This window comes from Ahaetulla prasina, chromosome 4 (assembly GCF_028640845.1).
Source record: "Ahaetulla prasina isolate Xishuangbanna chromosome 4, ASM2864084v1, whole genome shotgun sequence".
In the NCBI taxonomy this organism is placed as follows: Eukaryota; Metazoa; Chordata; class Lepidosauria; order Squamata; family Colubridae; genus Ahaetulla; species Ahaetulla prasina.
The window spans coordinates 23,203,612-23,222,792 of record NC_080542.1 but is presented as its reverse complement, the minus strand read 5'-3'; the positions used below and the strand labels follow the sequence as shown (position 1 = coordinate 23,222,792).

Below are 19,181 nucleotides of genomic sequence, written 5' to 3'. Positions count from 1 at the left end.
TGGGCTCAATTGTTGTTGTAAGTCGAGGTCTACTTGTATCGAATTGAGGAGCATTTTGCATTCACTCCGCTGGACTTTTCTTAACACTCCTTTCTTTATCTTTATAGGGTTTGCTTCCTTGATCACTTTTATACGCTTTCTAAAAGGCCCACCCCATTGGCCAGCCTGGCTTGAGCTTCTCAGCCCCATACCTTCCCCCCATCATGCATCAGTTGCTGACCGTCATGCTCTATGCATCCCTTGAAGCCTTGGCTGGACACACGGCCTTAGCTGTGGTTCAGGCACCACATTATACAAACCAGAGTTGGGGACTGCCCAGCCTCCTAGCCCACCTGAAGCGCTTGACTTCACCAAACTCTAACTCAACCACGAGCACAAGCAGCAAAGTCCGGCCCTCTGAAACATGCCAAGGCTACTATGATGTCATGGGGCAATACGATGCAGCCTTCAACTGTACCACAGGAGGTTACCGGTTCTGCTGCGGCACCTGCCAATACCGCTTCTGCTGTGACGATCGAACCAGGAGGCTGGAGCAAGGGAAGTGCCGTGACAGCCCCCAGTGGTTTGCAACCACCATTGCTGGAACAGCCACGAATGGGCCCGATGTACCCAACGGTAGCAAGCAGCAGAGCAACAGCACCGTGTATGTCATCTGTGGCGTCATCAGCTTCACCTTAGCTGTGGGAGTTGGGATCAAGTTCTTTTTCAGCAAAGCCTCCAGGAGACCCCATGGGAGAGAACTCAATGTGCCCAGGTAAGGATATGAGCTGCAGAGAGGGACCAGAAGTATTCTCATCCATTGATGGAGGGTTAGATACTACCCTTGAGTTGTTTCCAAATCTAAAGGGTCTCAAGATTAGGGTTCAATGGGATGTATTTTCACTTGCTGCTAAATCTAGGCGCAACTGGAAACCAGCCTATTGCAAGACAGCCTGTTTGCCTAATTTAGGGAGACCAAATATTTCCCACTTGCGTTAGCAGCAGCTTTTCAAGATGTAAGAAAGTGTCTCTTTCATCACATATTATTCAGTTATTTTGACTTGAGACAGTTGGCCTTCAATGTTGTGCTCTGTCTCAAAGCTGTAGTCTCTTCCACAAACCAAGGATTTGTAATGGGCTATGAGAATAATCTTGAGGAAGAGGTGGAAGAGCTGCAACCGGGGCAACAGTCAGATAAAAGAAATTGAGTGTTTCTCAATCTTGGCAGCTTTAAGACATGTGGACTTCAGTGTCCAGAATTCCCCAGCCAGCTAGTTTCAGGCTGGCTGGGGAATTCTGGGAGTTGAAGTCTACATGTCTTAAAGTTGCCATGGTTGAGAGACACTGATCTATAGGCTCAGAGAAACAGGGCTGAAAGAACTAATATTTTCTAGAGCAAAAATTGATATTCTTGAGATGTATTGGATTACAAATGATATCATCCCACACAACTGCAAGTGAAGTTGCAGCAGAATGTACCTACCGTATATAGTGGAGAACTGAGGAATATACAGTATATACATTCTAATGCTTAGACCATTAGGTGATAGCAAAGTAGGGGTGAAATGCTCCCGGTTCGGACTGGATCGCGTGATCCGGTAGTGATGGGGGCAGGTAGTTTGGAGAACCGGTAGCAAAAATCCCTGCCCCCACTCCACTGCCCATGCCTTGCTGTTCCTCTTCTCTGTCCCTGAAGCACTCAGTGGTGATGTAGCTGCAAACGGTCTTAAATGACTGCCACCGCACTTCAAAGGGCTGCACTACAGCTAGTAGACCAGTGCCTCTATTTTTAAAGAAGGTAGACAGGTGCCTGCCAAAAAAAGGCACTTGGTAGACTGGTGCCTCTCAATAAAAGGCACTTGGTAGACCGGGGCCTCTCAGTAAAAGACAATTGGTAGACCAGGGCCTCTATTTTTAAAGAAGGTAGACCAGTGCCTCCCAAGTTTTGTATACTTTATTATTTTTATTATTTATTATTATTGACCATACCCATTCAGTCACCTGACCGCCACGCCCACAGAACTGGTAGGGAAAATTTTTAGATTTCACCCCTGTAGCAAAGCCAACATTTTTTTTGCAAACTGAATGGGCTTGCTAGAAAATTCCCCAGAACCTTGTGCAAGATGTCCAAACTTCTCTGTTATAACATAAAAAGTCATGAAAGTGTCAAATATCAAGAAAAAATTGATAATTTTAATTCTGAACAATAGACAAGCAAGTCTATGCTGCAATGCGATTGGATGAATTATTTCTTTATAGTCATTCAAAGTCTTCCAGAGGATAGAGAACAAATTGCTGCCTCCTTCTGTGGGACAGGATCAAGGAATTGCGCAGTAGGCATCCAAATGAAGTCAGAGACACTGACATGAACTTGTAGTTTTATGTAAATAAATCTATTTCACATCAATATATGCAGTGAACTAGATAGTCAGGCACATCATGTGGTAAATTGTCAGATAAATCACAAAACAGCATACAGAGAAGAAAAAGACGAGAAAAACGGGAACCTCTCTCTTTACACCCAGTAACCAATCATAATGGAGATTGCCTCATGCAGGAGCCCGCACTCTCTACAGCCATGCGTCTAACCAGCTAACTACCACTGTGTGTACCGGCCCATTATCCACGTAACTGTTCCAGCTATTAAATTAAATATCTTAACAGACAGTTCTTCACATTAGAAGCTTGTTCACTTGCCTTCATCATCTTTGTCCTCCAAGCAAAATATACTCTCTCACAGAACATGTATCCTATACAGGTAGTCCTCAAATTGCGACCACAATTGAGCCCAAAATTTATGTCGCTAAGCAAAACACTTAAGAAACATTTCTTAAGTGAGTTTGCCCCATTTTACGACTTTTCTTGCCACAGTTGTTAAGTGAATCATTGCATTTGCTAAGTTGGTAACATGGTTATTAAGTGAATCTGGATTCCCCCATTGACTTTGCTTGCCAGAAGGTCGCAACAGGGGATCGCATGACCCGCAGGACACTACAACAGTCATAAATATGAGTCAGCTGCCAAGCATCTGAATTTTGATCATGTAACCATAGAGATGCTGCAATGGTCGTAAGTGGGAAAAATGATCATAAGTCACTTTTTTCAGTACCATTGTAACTTTGAATGGCCACTAAATGAACTGTTGTAAGTCGAGGGCTACCTGTATTTTTGACCAAAAGCATTGCCATTCTTCAAAGCTATTCGAGTGCGTCTGTTGCTTTCTTTATGGGATGCTTGGGACTGGACACATCACTAGACCTAGAAGAGCCTAGATCTTGAACGTGTTTCCATTTAAAACCACCTTTAACATGTATTTTTGATTCAAAACCATCTTGCTGCTCTCCTTCCACAACTTAGTATTCCCTAGTTATATTTAACCACACGATGCTGCGCTGCATCCCATTCAGAGTGGGAATATGAAAGGCACCTGTTTGGAGAGTTTTGGTCACACAATTTTGTCATCAACATGCAGATGGTTAAATGCACATTCCAGGTTTCTCAACAGAATCCATGTGTATACTTCATGATTTCCCTTCCATGAACATTTGCCCCCCCCCTCCTTTTTTTTTTTCTGGCCAGGGCTTTGGTTGACATTCTCAGGCATCAAGCAGGTACCACCTCATGTTCTGAGCGCAACAACAGCCTTGTGATGAACTCAAACTTTCAAGACAATGGTTCAGCTCGTCCTCCGAAGAATCTGTACAATGCGGTGAAACCTTCCAAAAGTAGTCATGGTAAGAGAAAGAGACATGGGGCTGCTGGGTAAGAGAGTGACTTTCAAACTAGCCACTGAATTTCTGCTTTTATCAGGTGCTTACCTTGTCCAAAGGTAATTTTACAGTGAGCTACTCTTTACTTTGTTGACTTCAGTGGACCAGTGATTTCATGCTGTCACTGGTGTTAGTCGTTTTAAATATTGGGGGAATATTGGGCTTATTGACTTCTAAGCAGCAAAAATAATGCTGCAACAAATATCTAATAAAGAGCCACGGTGGTGGCGCAGTGGTTAGAGTGCAGTACTGCAAGCTACTTCTGCTGCCTGCCAGCTGCCTGCAATTTGGCAGGCTCGAATCTCACCAGGCTCAAGGTTGACTCAGCCTTCCATCCTTCCAAGGTGGGTAAAACGAGGACCCAGGTTGTTGGAGGCAGTAAGCGGACTCTGTAAACCACTTAGAGAGGGCTGTAAAAGCACTGTGAAGTGGTATATAAGTGCTATTGCTATTGCTGTCTTGCTTCTTCTATTTGCAAATAATAATAATAACAATAATCCAAAACATACGATGAAATTTCAGTGGTATGATCAAAAAGTGAAGATGCAATAAGGCAGTGTTTTTTCAACCTTGCCAACTTGAAGATATGTAGAGTTCAACTCCCAGAAAAGCTGGCTGGGGAATTCTAGGCAGTTGAAGTCCACCCAACTTGCCAAGATTGAGAAACACTGCAATAAGGGATCTCAAGCTCAGGCATAGTAAGGTAAACATCTTAGCCATTTTTCCTGGAAATCATTTCCAAATTCTTGATTAGGCTGCAAAAGTTCTGATGAAAATAATTTGCATCAGGAATAGTGTGAGTGATATAGCTTGGTTTCTAAACTAAGAAGAAGCTTTGAACTGGCCAATGGTCAAATTGATTCTTTTTCCCTTTTACAACCCTGTAATCCATTTGGCTGTAATGCCAAACCATGGTTTGTACAAACTGAGAAATATCCATGAGTAGGTCATGGTATTTGAACCAACCTATCTTGCAAAGCATGGAAAAGCCGTGAAATCAAGACGGAAAACAGGTTTCAAGAAACATTCTCCTGGATAGATGGCTCACTGTTGAATCAAACATACCATCAAAGAAGTCAAAAAAGGTAAAGGTTTCATTATTTGTCTGTAGGTCTGGCACTTCCATTGTTTGGAGTCTAAATTCTGGTAAGAATAAATACTGGTTGTTAAGATCCAAACGGAAGATCTTTTCAAACCTCTTCGGATAAAAAAAGTTAGATAAATGTTACTGAGAGTAGAAACAACAGTGTATCGACATAATGCAGTACACTTTCCTAGAACCACTGAGATAACTTTTTGCCAACTACCAGCACCCTCCTGCCCCTGTGTTTTGTCTCCATCCTGTCTCCAGGTCCTTCCCCTCTACAATTTCCCCCTAGGAGTATCTCGTGCTAACTTCTTCAAGTTGGAGGTTGAAGTGTTTAAATTATATATGTATCAGCAGCAGGAACTAAGCTGCAAAAAACGGGGAAACAGCCTGTTTGCCATGACAACCAATACTAGCTGTCTGGCTGTCTTTGTGCTGGCTCAAACATTAATATTAGGGTAGTGAGGAGGGGGAGAGAACTGCATTCAGACACAAAATTGCTCCTTTTACAGGTGAAAAGAAAAGGAAAGTGTGGTTTTCTGTTCAAGGACATTGCACTTTCTTCTCGGAGATGTTAAGAGTCCTGCCAGGGAAATGACCATAATCCTTCTAATAGCAAACCCAGGCAGTGATTGTAGACAAGACTATCCCAAACAGAGCAACAGAAAAATGATAGGAAGGGCAGAAGCATGCATAGGAGAGCCCCAGCTTTATAGGAGATGGGAGTGGGTGAATGTAAAATCTGCTATCCAGGTGCTGAAAAACACCCTGAATACTGTTCCTTGTTTTCTGTGGTCTTTGTCTTCTCTTTGTCTAACCTATTTGAAAAATCACAGTAAGAGGAAAGGGAAGAGAGAATGGTAGCACCAGACAAGACCTGGGAGTCATAGAAAGTTGCCCACTTTTTTTCTCTCCATTGAACTGCATACCTGTCACTGCTCTGTAAACAGTAGTGTTTAGCTTTCTGCGGCGAAAAGAATTCACCAGTGATTTCCGCAGATCACATTCCTCCCGCACGTGCAATCTAGGAAAACAAGTTTCAAAAGGAGACCTAATAAGATCATTTCCCTTTGCAGAGAGTGTTCTGAGCACTGCCATGTTCGGACACAGACCAAAAGCTGCAAAGAGGAGGACCAAATGCGTTTGGGTCCTCTCTGATTTAAAGCAGGCGGGATATTCCAGAGCTGATGCTTGGAAAAAAACCTGAATGAGATGACCTCTAGTGGCCGCCTGCGGGAACATGCAGCGCGGCCCCATGCATGCTTCTCTTTTTTGCCTTGCAGATAACATGCATCACAATTACATCCATTTGAACGTCAACAGCCCTAAGCACCACACAGCCACTCTGGGTAAGTGTCTAGTGGTGTCTGATCCCTAGCTAGAGACTGATACAAACGGAAAAGGCAAAAAGTGTTGGGAGAGTCCCATCAAATCACTGATTCATTATATACCTTTTCATACATTTATCATTCATTTACACCCAGAGTTCTATTTATATGTAAATGGACTTATATATGCTGATGCTACTTTTCAGCTTAAAAGTTCCCTGAAGTGATATACTACATACACGGTCTTTTACAACCTCACCCTCACATCAATAGTGCATTTAGGAGTCCTCAATTTTCTGCAATTTATTGGAAGAATAGGAAATTATTGTTGGCTATGACTAAGCAACAAGAATTTAACATAAGGCAGTGCTTTCCAAAGCCGGGTAAATTGCCCAAAATTGGGTAAAATTGCTTTTTCTTTGGATAACAACATTTGAACCCATTACTGATCACAGCAAGGACACTTAAATTGACTTCAAGATTGCCACGTGTACAAAAACATATTCAAAAAGCTCGCTAGGTATTCCAAATTATGATGAAAAATCAGGGGAATTACCAATGATAATTTAGTGAAATGACATAAAGATAATTTAGTGATGTTGGTTTTATAATTCAGATAGTCCTTGAGTTACGACCATTTGTTCAACGACCATTCAAATTTTGATGGTGTTGAAGGAAGGGACTTAACACGGTCCTTGAAGTTCAATAAGACTTTCTGACAAATGGTTTGGGGTAATGAAGGAAAAGGTTTGGGAGGTGCTATCTTATGGAGAGATTATATGATGGATTTCTGATCCCATATGCTGTTTTATTTTTATTTTTATTATTATTTTTAAAAAACAGACTTCTGAAGTCCCCTGGATCAAAAGATGATTCTGAGATAGGCAGTTTAATGCTCTTCCCTTTGTAATGTGGGTGGGTCATCAAATAGAGTAGGCAGAGTTGAATATCGATGTTGAGAATAGACATCTAGTACAAACTGTTGAAGAAAAGAATGACAAAATTGCAATATCATGATCTAAATCTCGGCCTTTTCTATTTGTGACCCAATGCCAGATGCAAGGACTGTATATAAGCCAAGGGATTTTATGTTGTGACCATCATGATTCTTGTTTGTCATTTCCCCTCTTTCCATTCTCACAGGCACCTATGATTAGAAGCAGAAAGTTAAATCAGTTAACCAGTTTTGAGGGTTGCCATCAAAAAAGTTTCGAAGACTGGAACTTAACTCCTGGAGAGTAGATGGACATGTCTATGTTGTTTAATAGAAGTGGAGCCTTGTTGTATCAGAGCTCTGGCCAACTGGGTCTTACAGTCGTTTCTCACAGTGGCTAACCAACTGCACAAGGAAGTCCACTCGACTCCCAGTAGATGGTCTCCAGAGGCAGTTCTACTGCCAGCAAGGCATTTTATTCCCATGGCTTCTAGAAACTGGTCCAACCATTTTTGAAGGCTAATAAGGTTGCACTTCTTGTGGCAGCAAATTCCAAAGTTGAATTGTTTACAGTCAAAAACAAAAAGGCACCTTTTCAGGGGCACATAACAATGAAACGTATGGTTTTTATACATTTAAATTAAATTACAATTATTTTGAAATTACTTAAGAAAGAAATCAAGTCACTTCAAGACTGCAGCTAACATGCCCTTGGGTTTAAAGGCATGTCGTTGAGCTTCATAAATCTGTTCACTTCCTTTTGCTCTAAATTGTTTTATTAAAACAAAAAAGCAAATGCTCGTGAACTGAAGCCACCACAAAAATGGAAGGAAATACTGACCGTTTTAATAATGATCTTTCCCCCATGTTTAGTGAGTGCTCCTACAACTACAAAAGGAAGGGAAAAAGAGTTAAGGCTGTATGTGTATATGTCTCCCTTCCCTCACTCTGACAAATTCCGATTCAGACAGACACACACCCAATTATACACTTACGCATAGACACCCACACATGGCTGCATCATGAAATAAGCTAAGCCAACACATATTGGAGACAAGAAAAATGAGACAAGGAATATGCAAATTCCTTGGAAGTCGTCTATCTTCACTGACATCCATTCTAAGAGTGGAGGCCTGATAAATTTCACATCGTTGATCTGGTCCAAATGTGGACATCCAGAGGACCAAATTTGATCTGCTTCTGCTGCCACTGCCTTATCTAAACCAAGCCATGTTTTAAGAAAGGAACACCATGAAACGACACGACAGTGTAATTTAATATGGATTAAAATACAAAGAACCTTCAACCACTCATCCCACCGGGGGAAAATATCCCCACCCATTGGCGTCGCTGCTAAAAAATGTTAAGGTTGATCTTGACCAGCCAAAACTTGTTATAGGCCAGTCACTGTGTCTGGAGTATCACTGGAGCAGTGTTTTCTCAAACTTGGCAGCTTTGACATGTGTGGATTTCAACTCCCAGAATTCCCTAGCCAAGCCTCTCGCGAGTTGGGAGTTGAAGTCCACACATCTTAAAGTTGCCAAGGTTTAGAAAACTCTGCATTGGAGGCTATACGCATCCAGATGACCAGGTAGGTGGTGGCACAAAATGAAAGGGGCAGAGTTGTGTGTGAACAGGGATCACATAATTTAATAGTTGCTGCCTGCTATTCATGATGGTCACAGAGAATGTGACATGAAAATGTTTATATTCTGCTTTTCCAGCACTGGGAGCTGAGTTATGATGGAAATACGCAGAATAAGCATTGCAATCAAACTGATTGCAATGGACCTACAATGCAGGTCCAAAGCTACGATACAGATCACCATTGTCAATATTACAATAGCTTAGAAATGTTATAATTTATCTCCTTTCTCCCCAGCTCCTATTTGAACCCTGAACCACTATTTCCTACAACTAGCAACAGTGGAGAAAGGAAAATTTTGAATAGGAAATGGGTTTCAGAAATGATTAAACCCACCTCCTATCCCTGTAGTAAAAGTCTATATCAAGTCTTCCTGTCCTATGCCTTCTTTTTCAGTGGAAAAAGGTGTGATGAATGCTAAACATTAAACACAAACAAATACTTAGGGTAGCCTTGGGGCCAAAATGGGAGTGTGCACTGCAGGGCTGAAATGCTTTTAAAAGCCTGTGATGATCAGGCAACTCAGCTGGGATCACCAGAGGAAAAAAAGCTTTTAAAGGGTTCTGATGATCCCAGCTGAGTTGCCTGATTGCCAGAACCTTTTAAAAGCATTTTTTTACAACCTCTTCAGTTGAAGAAGTTGTAAAAAAATGCTTTTAAAAGGTTCTGATGATCCCAGCTGAGCCGTGTGATCATCAGAGGCTTTTTTTTTTTTACTTTTAAAAGCATTTTTTCGGCTGAAGAGCAATTTCCTGGTGCACACGTGCATGCCGGGAAGCTGAGCTTCTGGTTTCTGGATCTTTCGGGTTCTGGTGTACATGCACACATGAAGACCAGCTGGCTGGCATGCATGCACACGCTGGAAACTGGAAGCTCAGCTTTGTGTCCCTGCAGGAAAGGAAAACTACATGTTACCTAAGTCCATGATGGCGAACCGATGGCATGCATGCCAAAAGTGGCATGCAGAGCCATCTCTCCAGGCATGCCAGCCATCACCCGTTGCTCTTCCGGGTTCCAGCGCGCACATGCACACATGTCAACTGATCTTCACATGCCCAGGAGCACCAGAAACTGGAAGAGCAACTCCCTGTCATGCATGTGTGCACCAGGAAGCTGAGCTTCTGGTTTCCAGTGTGCACATGTGTGCCGGTCACCTGGTCTTCCAGGTTCTGGTGCACATATGCGCACGAAGACCAGCTGGCCGGTATGCGTGTTTGCACTGGAACCCAGAAAAGCAAAGGGCAACAGCTGGCCAGAGAGAGGGGTCTTCATGCCACTTCTGGCACATGTGACATCGGTTCGCCATCACGAACTTAGGGTAACATGTAGTTTGCCTTTCCTGGAGGGACACAAAACCTATTCTAACTGGTTTCTGGGATGATTTGCAGAAACAGGGTAAATGCTAAATAAGTGTAAATGGTAAGATGGATATAAAAAAAAATGCAGGTAAAACCACAACACATATAAAAAAAGGCTGGGGCTTTGATTGCATGGTTATGGTCAACTACTTTGATTTTACTCCCTCCTTGTGTACATCCCTGGAAACATAGGACTGCACAATCCTATATATGTTTTCAAAGGAGTAAGCCTCACTGAGTTGAATGTTTCAAGCTACGTAAGTATGATGCAATAGAGCAAGTACCTAGAGTGTCACTATTCTTTTCAGGAATAAGTCAGTTGATGTCTTGACTTGATTCCATTTTAAGATGCTATCACCATGTTGAAGCATCCTGCTATCAGGACACAGAATCATTTCTTAGAATATGCTGGTCTATGACTGTAATAAAGGTTTTGATTTGATTATTTCTCAGAAGTCAATAATTTGTGGTCTTTCACATCGTAGCTCCTAGCACCATTCTTCACGGCTGATGACTCTGACCGAGGCAACTGTGAGCTTTAGTTTACCTACATCTGGAAGCCAACACATCTGGTGTAAAAAAGTGAGCTAGGTCTGAAGTCTTTAGTAAAGAGATTGAAACAACGAAAACAGAAATTATGATGGTCCTCAGAGGAAAGACGAGGTGGCAGGAACAAAAACAGAGAAGTTGGCGTGATAGAATGACCCTTCCTTCACGGCAATTGGGTTGGAGCTCAGGGATAGAAATTAATCCCAGGTTTGTCTTAAGATCATTGATCTTGGCATCCAAGTTGCTTTGGCAGAAGGAAAAATGAAACCAAGGCTGGAGGTTTCCTTTGCTCAAACAAAGCTTGTTTCGTAGCAGTGGTTTGCTGCCTGACCTTTGTGCCATATGGAGCTCAGCCTCGCACAGCTTGTAGGACTGAGAGCCTCATACTGAGATGGCCTGGGGTTATGATGTTCTATTCCTGGAAAGGGTAGATTTCCTCTCTTCCAGTTGAGGTAGTGCTTCAGTGATGGGAGGATTTGAGTTTTTGATATAGAACTTATTTTGGTTAATCTTTTTAAAACAAGATTGGGTCGGGCAACCTTTAGTTTATACAGGCAGTCCTCAATTTATGACCTCAATTGAGCGCAAAATTTAGGTTGTTAAATGAGACGTTTGTTACGTAAGTTTCATCCCGCTTTTACAACTTTTCCTGCTACCACTGTTAAGTGAATCACTGCAGCTGACAAGTCAATAACGCAGTTGTTAAGTGAGACTGGTTTCCCCCTTTGGCTTTACTTATCAGAAGGTTGCAAAATGGGATCACATGACCTTGGGACACAGCAGTGGTCATAAATATGAACCAGTTGCCAAGCATCTGAATTATGATCACATGATCGTGGGGATGCTACAAAGGCTGTAACTGTGAAAAATAGTCATAAGTCACATTTTTCAGGACTGCTGTAATTTTGAACTGTCACTAAACAAGCTGTTGAGGATTAATTACCTGTATTTTATTTTTAAACAAAGACTAGTGGGTTATAATCCAGTAGGCCTATAGCTATCTTCCCAAATCTGATGCTCTCCAGGTATGTTCAGCATTAGTTTTCCAAATTTCCAGCTAGCATTCTTAAAATTTCTAAACAACATTGACCTATGTTACCGTCATTGTCTTATTTTTCTACCACCAGGTGAAATACTTAAAGCATAGACAAATGAGCAAGTACATCCCATACATTCTAGGCTCAGGTCCTTTGATATGCATTAGCCCCATGAAGGAAACTTGGTGTGTCTCTTTTTATTCTCGACTTTCTATCAGAATCTTTTTGAATCTGTGCTATGCTGTTTGTATCCCTCCTATAACCTGCTGCTGTTTGATAAGTGGGTTTTGTTCACTTCGTTTGTCTTTTGAACCCACTTCTGTCTGAGGGTGTCTAATGTACAATAAATAAATGAGTTTCAGACAATCCCTAACAAGATCACAATTCTTCGTACTTGCAATTCACATACAGATAGTCCTTGACTTATGTCTAATTGTTCAGTGAAGGTTCAAAGTTATGACAACTTGGAAAAATGTGATTTGTGACTCTTTCTTGAAGTTATGACCCTTGCACCACCGCCACAGAAACGTGATTGCAATTTGACTGAATGGCAACCTACTCACATTTATGACGATTGAAGGATCTTGAGGTCACATGATTGCAACTTGTCAGCCCGCTTCCAACAAGTAGTCCATTGGGGAAACTGATACTCTTAGTGACCATGAGGTTCATTTAATGTCCTCATTATTTGCTTAACAACTGCAGTAAAAATGGTTGTAAATTCAGATCCAGTCGCATGATGACTCACTCAGTGACTGAGATTCCAGTCCCAATTGTGGCCGGACTATCTGTACACAAATCTGCAGTGGTTTTCCAGAAATCAGCCCACCTTTTGCGTGCTTATTCAAAAGGCTTGCTGTGTTCAGTGGGACATAGGGGATAAAACCTTAATGAGGCATTTGCTCTATTTTCTGATAGCCGATTTCTTTTTCAAACACTGTTATAGTAAAAATAATATCAAACGAACAGAAAGTTAAGAGTCTTTAAGCAAGATGGGATAACAAGACATATTGAAAGAAGCCAGTAATGTTGAGCTTGTAAAACGAAGGAAAACCCATTTAACAACTGCCTCACTTAGCAATGGGAATTTTGGACTCAGTTGTGGTTGTAAGTTGAGGACTACCTGTAACTAATTGGTAATTTAATGCTCATTTTCATGTACTTTTCTTGGCAACATTGCAGAAGAGTTTTTTTCCAACTTCTAGTCTGTTATTTTTGCATGGTCCCCTATCCAATTACGAACTGGATTTTTTTTAAAAAAAGGCATCTAACCCCAGGCATTCTGCAATGATTTTTTACTAATCAACTAGCTCAGCTGCTAATTGTATGATTAATGTCACAGCACTTTTGAATTTAGGAATTGAAGAGCTAAACAAATCTCCTCTTCTCTCCCCCCCCAGACCTATCCTTTCCTACGAGAGGAGGACTCCGTAGACTTTGTATCTACTTACAGGCTACTTTTGTGTAGTGGCCAGAATTGGGAACCAGGCAAAGAGTAGATGAGTGAAAAAGGGGGGACAGAGCAAGGGGGGATTTGTTCATATATTGGAAAGGTAGATGACCTTTGAGGCTGTTGAAGCTGTGCCCTGGAACAGGTGGAGGAGAATACACACAAAGGAAATGGTTTAAAAGGGCTAATGCAGGCTTGCTCATCCTAACAGAAATAGTTGAGTGGAAAATATATTTTTAACATGGCGGCTGAGACATTTATAATGAATCACAGAGTTGCAGTCATAAATGAAGACCAGTCGGTAATGAAAGGGGACAAGCAATTCTTCATGCTGGGGAAAAAAAATTAAATGAGTTACTACAGAATCTGCCAGAGGGGAATAGAAAATAGGTAATTAAAAACCAGCTGGTAATGCTGAATTGAGTAAGAAAACAGCTGATTTAAAAGGAGAGTTTCTCAGCTAGTGCTGAAGAGACCCTGGCACTCTCCACCCCTTGTTAATTTCCCTGGTGGCAAAAGTTATACTGAGTTTTGATTCAAAGCACCCCTTGAAAAGCCTGTGAATCAAAGCTCTCTTTTGGATCAAACTGTCAAATTAGCTCATTGGGCCAAATTACTTCACTGGGGCCAAATTGAGCTGGTGTTGTTTTAAATCAGTTGAGGATTTATGCTAGTGCACGTTCCCTTTTATTAAAGCAAACAGCTGAAGCAGTTTGCAGATTTGAATTGTCCAGTCAACTCACCTCTTTGAATCAAATTGCACATTGGGATGAAGAGCATTCGGAAGCTACAGCTGGTGCAGAGTTGCCATGAGCAATTTGAGGGGGGGGGGGTCCTAGAATGACCCCAATAACAGCACTGCTCCATGAGCTGCATTAGTTACCGGTCTGCTTCTGGGTGCAATTCAAGGTGTTGGTGATCACCTTTAAAGCCTTCCATGGCATGGGTCCAGGTTACTTGAGGGTCGGTCACGCCCCATGGCATTGGCCCATACTGGCAGAGGATGCATGTGGGTCCCATCAGCCCGATTATCCTGGTTAGTGGGGTCTGGGTGGCAAGATCTAGAGGACAAGAGCAATAGCAGAGAAGCTATTGCTCTTGTCCTCTAGATCTTGCCACCCAGTGTGAGGATGGCCTCAACCCTCCTATCCTTTTGTAGAGGCCTAAAGACATGGCTCTGTCAATTAGCCTAGGGCCCCAGTGAGGGAACAGCACAGTGGAGGTGGTTGATCGAGTAATAACATATCCCACCTCCCCACCCATTCCGCCCTCCCCCTCCCCATGTGTCCTTAGGTTTTAAGGTAGATTTTAATTATTTACGTTTCCCTCCCCCTGAAAAAAAATTAGTTTATTGAAAAAAGATTAAAATACAAAACATCAAAATATTTTAAAAAAAACACCACCAAACAAAAATTAACAAAAATTGTCTTAAAAAGAAACAACATATGCACATGACATCCTTTGTAATTGAAAACTGATTGGTATAGTACAACAATTTTGGATTCCCACCCCTTGCGAAACAATGTTTATGTTTTAATTGTATATGTATAGACATATTCTTATGACCGTAAGCTGCCCAGAGTTACCCTATGGTAAGATGGGTGGCCAATAAATTTTATAAACAAACAAATAAATAAAAATAGGCTTTATGTCTGTTATCCCCAATTTGAAGTGGGCTGTAGGTGTTTTGCATATCTCAATGAGATATCCTTGGAGGATCCACACGGAGACCATGGGAATGGAACAGAATGTGAAAGCTCCCATCTGGATTTTGCATCAGAGCAGAATGAACAAATGATTTCCATTTCAGACTCAAGGGCTTAGTGTGAAAACAAGTAAAGCAGTGGTGAAATTTAGCCGGTTCTGTTCAGCTTGGGCGAACAGGTAGCACTGGCGATAGGAGGCTCCGCCCACGCACCAGGATGTCGGCATGTCCTGTTTTTGACCCTCTGCACATGCACAGAAGGTCCTGTGTATGTGCAGAGGTGTTGCATGTGAGCGTAGCGTTGCAAACCAGTAGCGAAGGTAAGTAAATTTCACCCCTGAAGTAAAGTAAAATGCAGCAGAAATCAAGTCTAATTGATTTTTTTTCTCTAATTTCTCTGCTCCCTTAAAAGACTGGCACATGAATGATACCCCAAGTCATTCCTCAACCAAATACAATACCCTCAGCTGCTCTCGTTCATTTCACAACCTCTCCCATCTGCCTCCATCCTACGAGTCAGCCATCAAGTCAGAACTCAACCGTTACTCCTCACTCAAACGATTGGGTAAGTTGCATTATTTACAACTGAGGAGTTGTTGTTTTTAAAGAAAAAGGTAACAAACCATCTTGCAAGGCTATTCCTTGGGATTAGTAGCTCTTAATAAGTGATATAGCATATTTCTTCTCACCTATGTACTCGTACTTCTTTCAAAATCTCAGTCTTTGAATTCTATTCCTTAGGTCCTTTCTTCCCACAATTAGAATTTTAGCACCCAAGCTTTAAATTGCCAAAGTGAGATTCTTCAGAGATAGTTTTGTGTGATTTTTCTGGGCTTTTTCTGTAGAAGGGGAGCACAGAGGGCATTCTGACCAAGATATACCATATATCATAAATTGTCCCATTCAGATATAAGTGAAAGGGAGTGTATGTGTGTAAGGTGGATGTGTGTTTCTTTTTTCCTAAAAACTATACATGAGAAATATCCATGCACACACACACACACACACACAAACACACACACACACACACACACACACACACACACACACGCCCAGTATATTTCTTTGTGATCCATTGTTTCAAGCAACTTTCTCTTCATTCTCCCTGTGGTAGTGATGGAACCCAGGAAAATGAACTGAGCAAGGAAAATAGTTTTGTGTCTTTGACATTTTGGTGGCAGCTGCATTTGAGGAGATCTTGGCCTCTGAATTCAGACATTCTAGTCATTGTTTTAACTTTCTATAGTGCCCTGTAAAAACCTACATTTGATGCTCTAGAGTATTATGGGATGTTTCCAAAGACAGCACTGAACTGCCACCAGTTAACTTGCAACTGTCGACCTAATGTGGTGGCACAGTGGTTAGAATGCAGTACTGCAGGCTACTTCAGCTGACTGCTGGCTGACTGCAATTTGGCAGTTCGAATCCCATTAGGCTCAAGGTTGACTCAGCCTTCCATCATTCCAAGGTCAGTAAAATGAGGACCCAGATTGTTGGGAGCAATATGCTGACTCTGTAAACCACTTAGAGAGGGCTGTAAAGCACTATGAAGTGGTATATAAGTCTAAGTGCTATTGCTATTGCTACCAGTATATAAGAATGAGTCGATTGGAGGAATAGGATATGCAGTAAGTCCTACAAAGATTTCAATCTCATTTGATTGCTATTAGTTTATTGAACTTTCTGTATCAATGGAAAAATCCAGTAGACAAATACATACTGCATTTCAATCACATTTAATGTGGGCAGCTAGTGTGATCCCTTTTAGACCTAAGCTGTAGGATGGAGGAATACTTTTAAAATACTGGAATACAGCGTAAGGCTCCAGAACTACAAGTAATTTCCAAAAATCTTAGATTCATTTCCCAGATATCTCCAGCAACTGTTATGAAATTGCAATTAATAAGACAAAAATCAGAAATTATGAAATGATTTCATTTTCATTTTGTTTTACGATCAAATGAAATCAAATCCACATTTGATCTAATCATAGATTTTTGCACTATAGTTTCTGGCATAGCATTTAAAAGCCAAGTAGGACCATCAGCCCAGAAGACATGGCAGACTCCTAAGGGTATCTATATCTTTGGGATTGTTCCTTCTGAAAGAAGGCAATCTTGCTATAATCTGAGAAAGAATAGAAACACTGAAGGAACACAACTGTTGACAGGATGTTGTGTTGTGTTCATGCTCCTTAAAATGGAAGGCATGGCAGTTCTGCACTAAACATTTAGTGCGAAACACTTGCATAGCCATCCATCTATGTCCCTAACATTCCTTTCTCCTGTTTTTAAACCTCACCTGTCCATCTCCCCATCATCCACTGACATCTCACTTTTTCTCCATGTTTCTCAGCAGCGGAGAAGGATTTGGATGAATTCTATGCCAAGCGGAGGCACCTTGCTGAGTTGACTCGAGGGACGCTGCCCTTACATGCCATGAAAATGAACTACGATAGGGATAGCTACTCTGAGAAGTCACACAATCCGCGACGGGTCATGTCACAGGAACACATCCTTTCAGACGGTGGAAGTGGAGGGGGAAGCTACCGCCCATCACATTACGACTACACCATTCCAAGAGAGCGTGTCATATCTCACGAGCGCCTTCTGTCCCGGGAAAACTTGCATTCTCAGGAGCACTTGCTTTCTCCAGAGCGTCTCCATCAACACACGGGTCCCTTCCAGGAGATGCACCTGGGCCACCAGAAGGCTCTTTCTCAGACCAATGTCTGTGCTAGCAGCACCCCAATGCTTGACCACCATCACATGATGATGAAAAACTCTCATCCCACCTCCAACAATTCCCCCAAGGCAACTGCTCCTTGGGAGACCAGCAGTAGTAGTAACCAGGCAGCCGCCACCCGGCGCCAAGGCTTTGCATCTAAGAGGCAAAGCACCATTGATCAAGTCCAATTCATCCCGGGGCACCACCCAACCCAACACCTTCCTACTGGCAGCAAGAATGAGGTCACGGTGTGAGTTGTCCCTTTTCCCCAACTCAGGTTGATTGGACTTTCCAGGGCCATATTTCTCTCCCTTTTTCTGATCCACCCCACCCTTTATTTGGTGCTCACTATCTTTTTCTTGGGGTTTCCTCCCTTATTTTTAGTCTTGTGGCCTCCATCTCGGTTGATGTCAAGTCCTAGCCTGGTCTTTGCTAATGGCACTTTCACAGTCTTCACTGACTTTTGATTGGGTCCATTTGACCTGCCAGGTCCTGACAATCTTTGATGATGATATTGGCTGTTGCTATTTAACAATATCAGCATTACAGCTCATGACAAGAAGTGAGTATATCAAGGCCTGCCTGGTTTCATAGAAGGCATCAATTATGCAGTATTAGTCAATTTCTAAAGATGTCAAAATTAGTTGGGCTCATACAATTAATGCTGCTACTATCACTTCCTATGTCTGTTGACATTATTGCTATCCAGGTTTGGTGACATCAAGGCTGAATTGATTTTTAGTAATCAGGCCTATGAATCCTTCCAAAGCCATGAAGATAGCTTTGCATAAGATCAGTTACTAGGCCCCCATCAACCTTTGATTATAATACTAGTTTTGTCCATCAACATTTGATGGCATCATTGCTCTGGGCCTTGTCTCAGATTTTTGAAGACTAAATACATTACTTGTGGATTTATGAGGTTGGCACCCTTTGCTTCTTACAACTCTAAGCGCTGTGAACCTTGCCAATCTTAGTGGATGCGCCATTGACCAAGTAATACCATTGACACCATCTATGGTGTCAACACTGTGGATTCTGTCAGCTGCCGTTCATATAAGCGCTGTGGGTCTTATTGACCTTTGATGCCCTCACCATCAACTTCTGATGGTACTATCAACACTGTGGACTTTTGTTGACATCAACACTGTCTGACTTGTCAGTGGTAGATGTCATTATGGGAGAAAGAGGTTTGTTACTGTACTGGTTATGACAGAATACTGTAGGGTATCACATGGACTGATAAAGTCAGTTATAGTACGTAGGTCCTGTATGGTGATAGGCAAAATCAGTCATGTTAATGTTGGAAGAGGCCATGTCAACATTTCATGATAGTATTGCCAATCTTGATAACTAAGAATGCTATCAAGGTTCCTGTGCCTGTCACAACTTGATGATTTCAGCACAATGGACTTAGCCAATAGCTACAGATTTCAAAGTAGCCAGACTTGGCGACGATATTGACTTTTGGTGATTTCATCATTGTACACCTCACTCCTCATTGTTGACATGGCTGACTGTTTCTCAGCTCATCCACTTTGCATGAAGCCATTTCTATGGGGCTTCATGTTTTGGGGCTGGTTAACAACTTGGACCTGGTTGTTGGAGACAC

At 41.9% G+C, this 19,181-nt stretch overlaps 1 protein-coding gene across 1 annotated transcript; it reads left to right on the top strand.

Annotated features, from left to right (window-relative positions):
• Positions 1-203: 203 nt before the first annotated feature.
• On the top strand, positions 204-17,823 carry SHISA7 (shisa family member 7). Its single transcript, XM_058180120.1, has 5 exons — positions 204-754; positions 3,559-3,713; positions 6,120-6,185; positions 15,255-15,407; positions 17,198-17,823. Exons 1-5 carry the CDS (start codon positions 204-206, stop codon positions 17,821-17,823), a joined length of 1,551 nt encoding a protein of 516 aa, XP_058036103.1.
• Positions 17,824-19,181: the final 1,358 nt, after the last annotated feature.

Excerpts from the sequence above, each read along its gene's own strand:
- SHISA7 (XM_058180120.1), top strand. The coding sequence starts at position 204 with ATGCATCAGTTGCTGACCGTCATGCTCTATGCATCCCTTGAAGCCTTG. Across the intron at positions 3,714-6,119 it reads ACCTTCCAAAAGTAGTCATG|ATAACATGCATCACAATTAC; the intron begins GTAAGAGAAAGA and ends TTTGCCTTGCAG. Across the intron at positions 6,186-15,254 it reads GCACCACACAGCCACTCTGG|ACTGGCACATGAATGATACC; the intron begins GTAAGTGTCTAG and ends CTCCCTTAAAAG.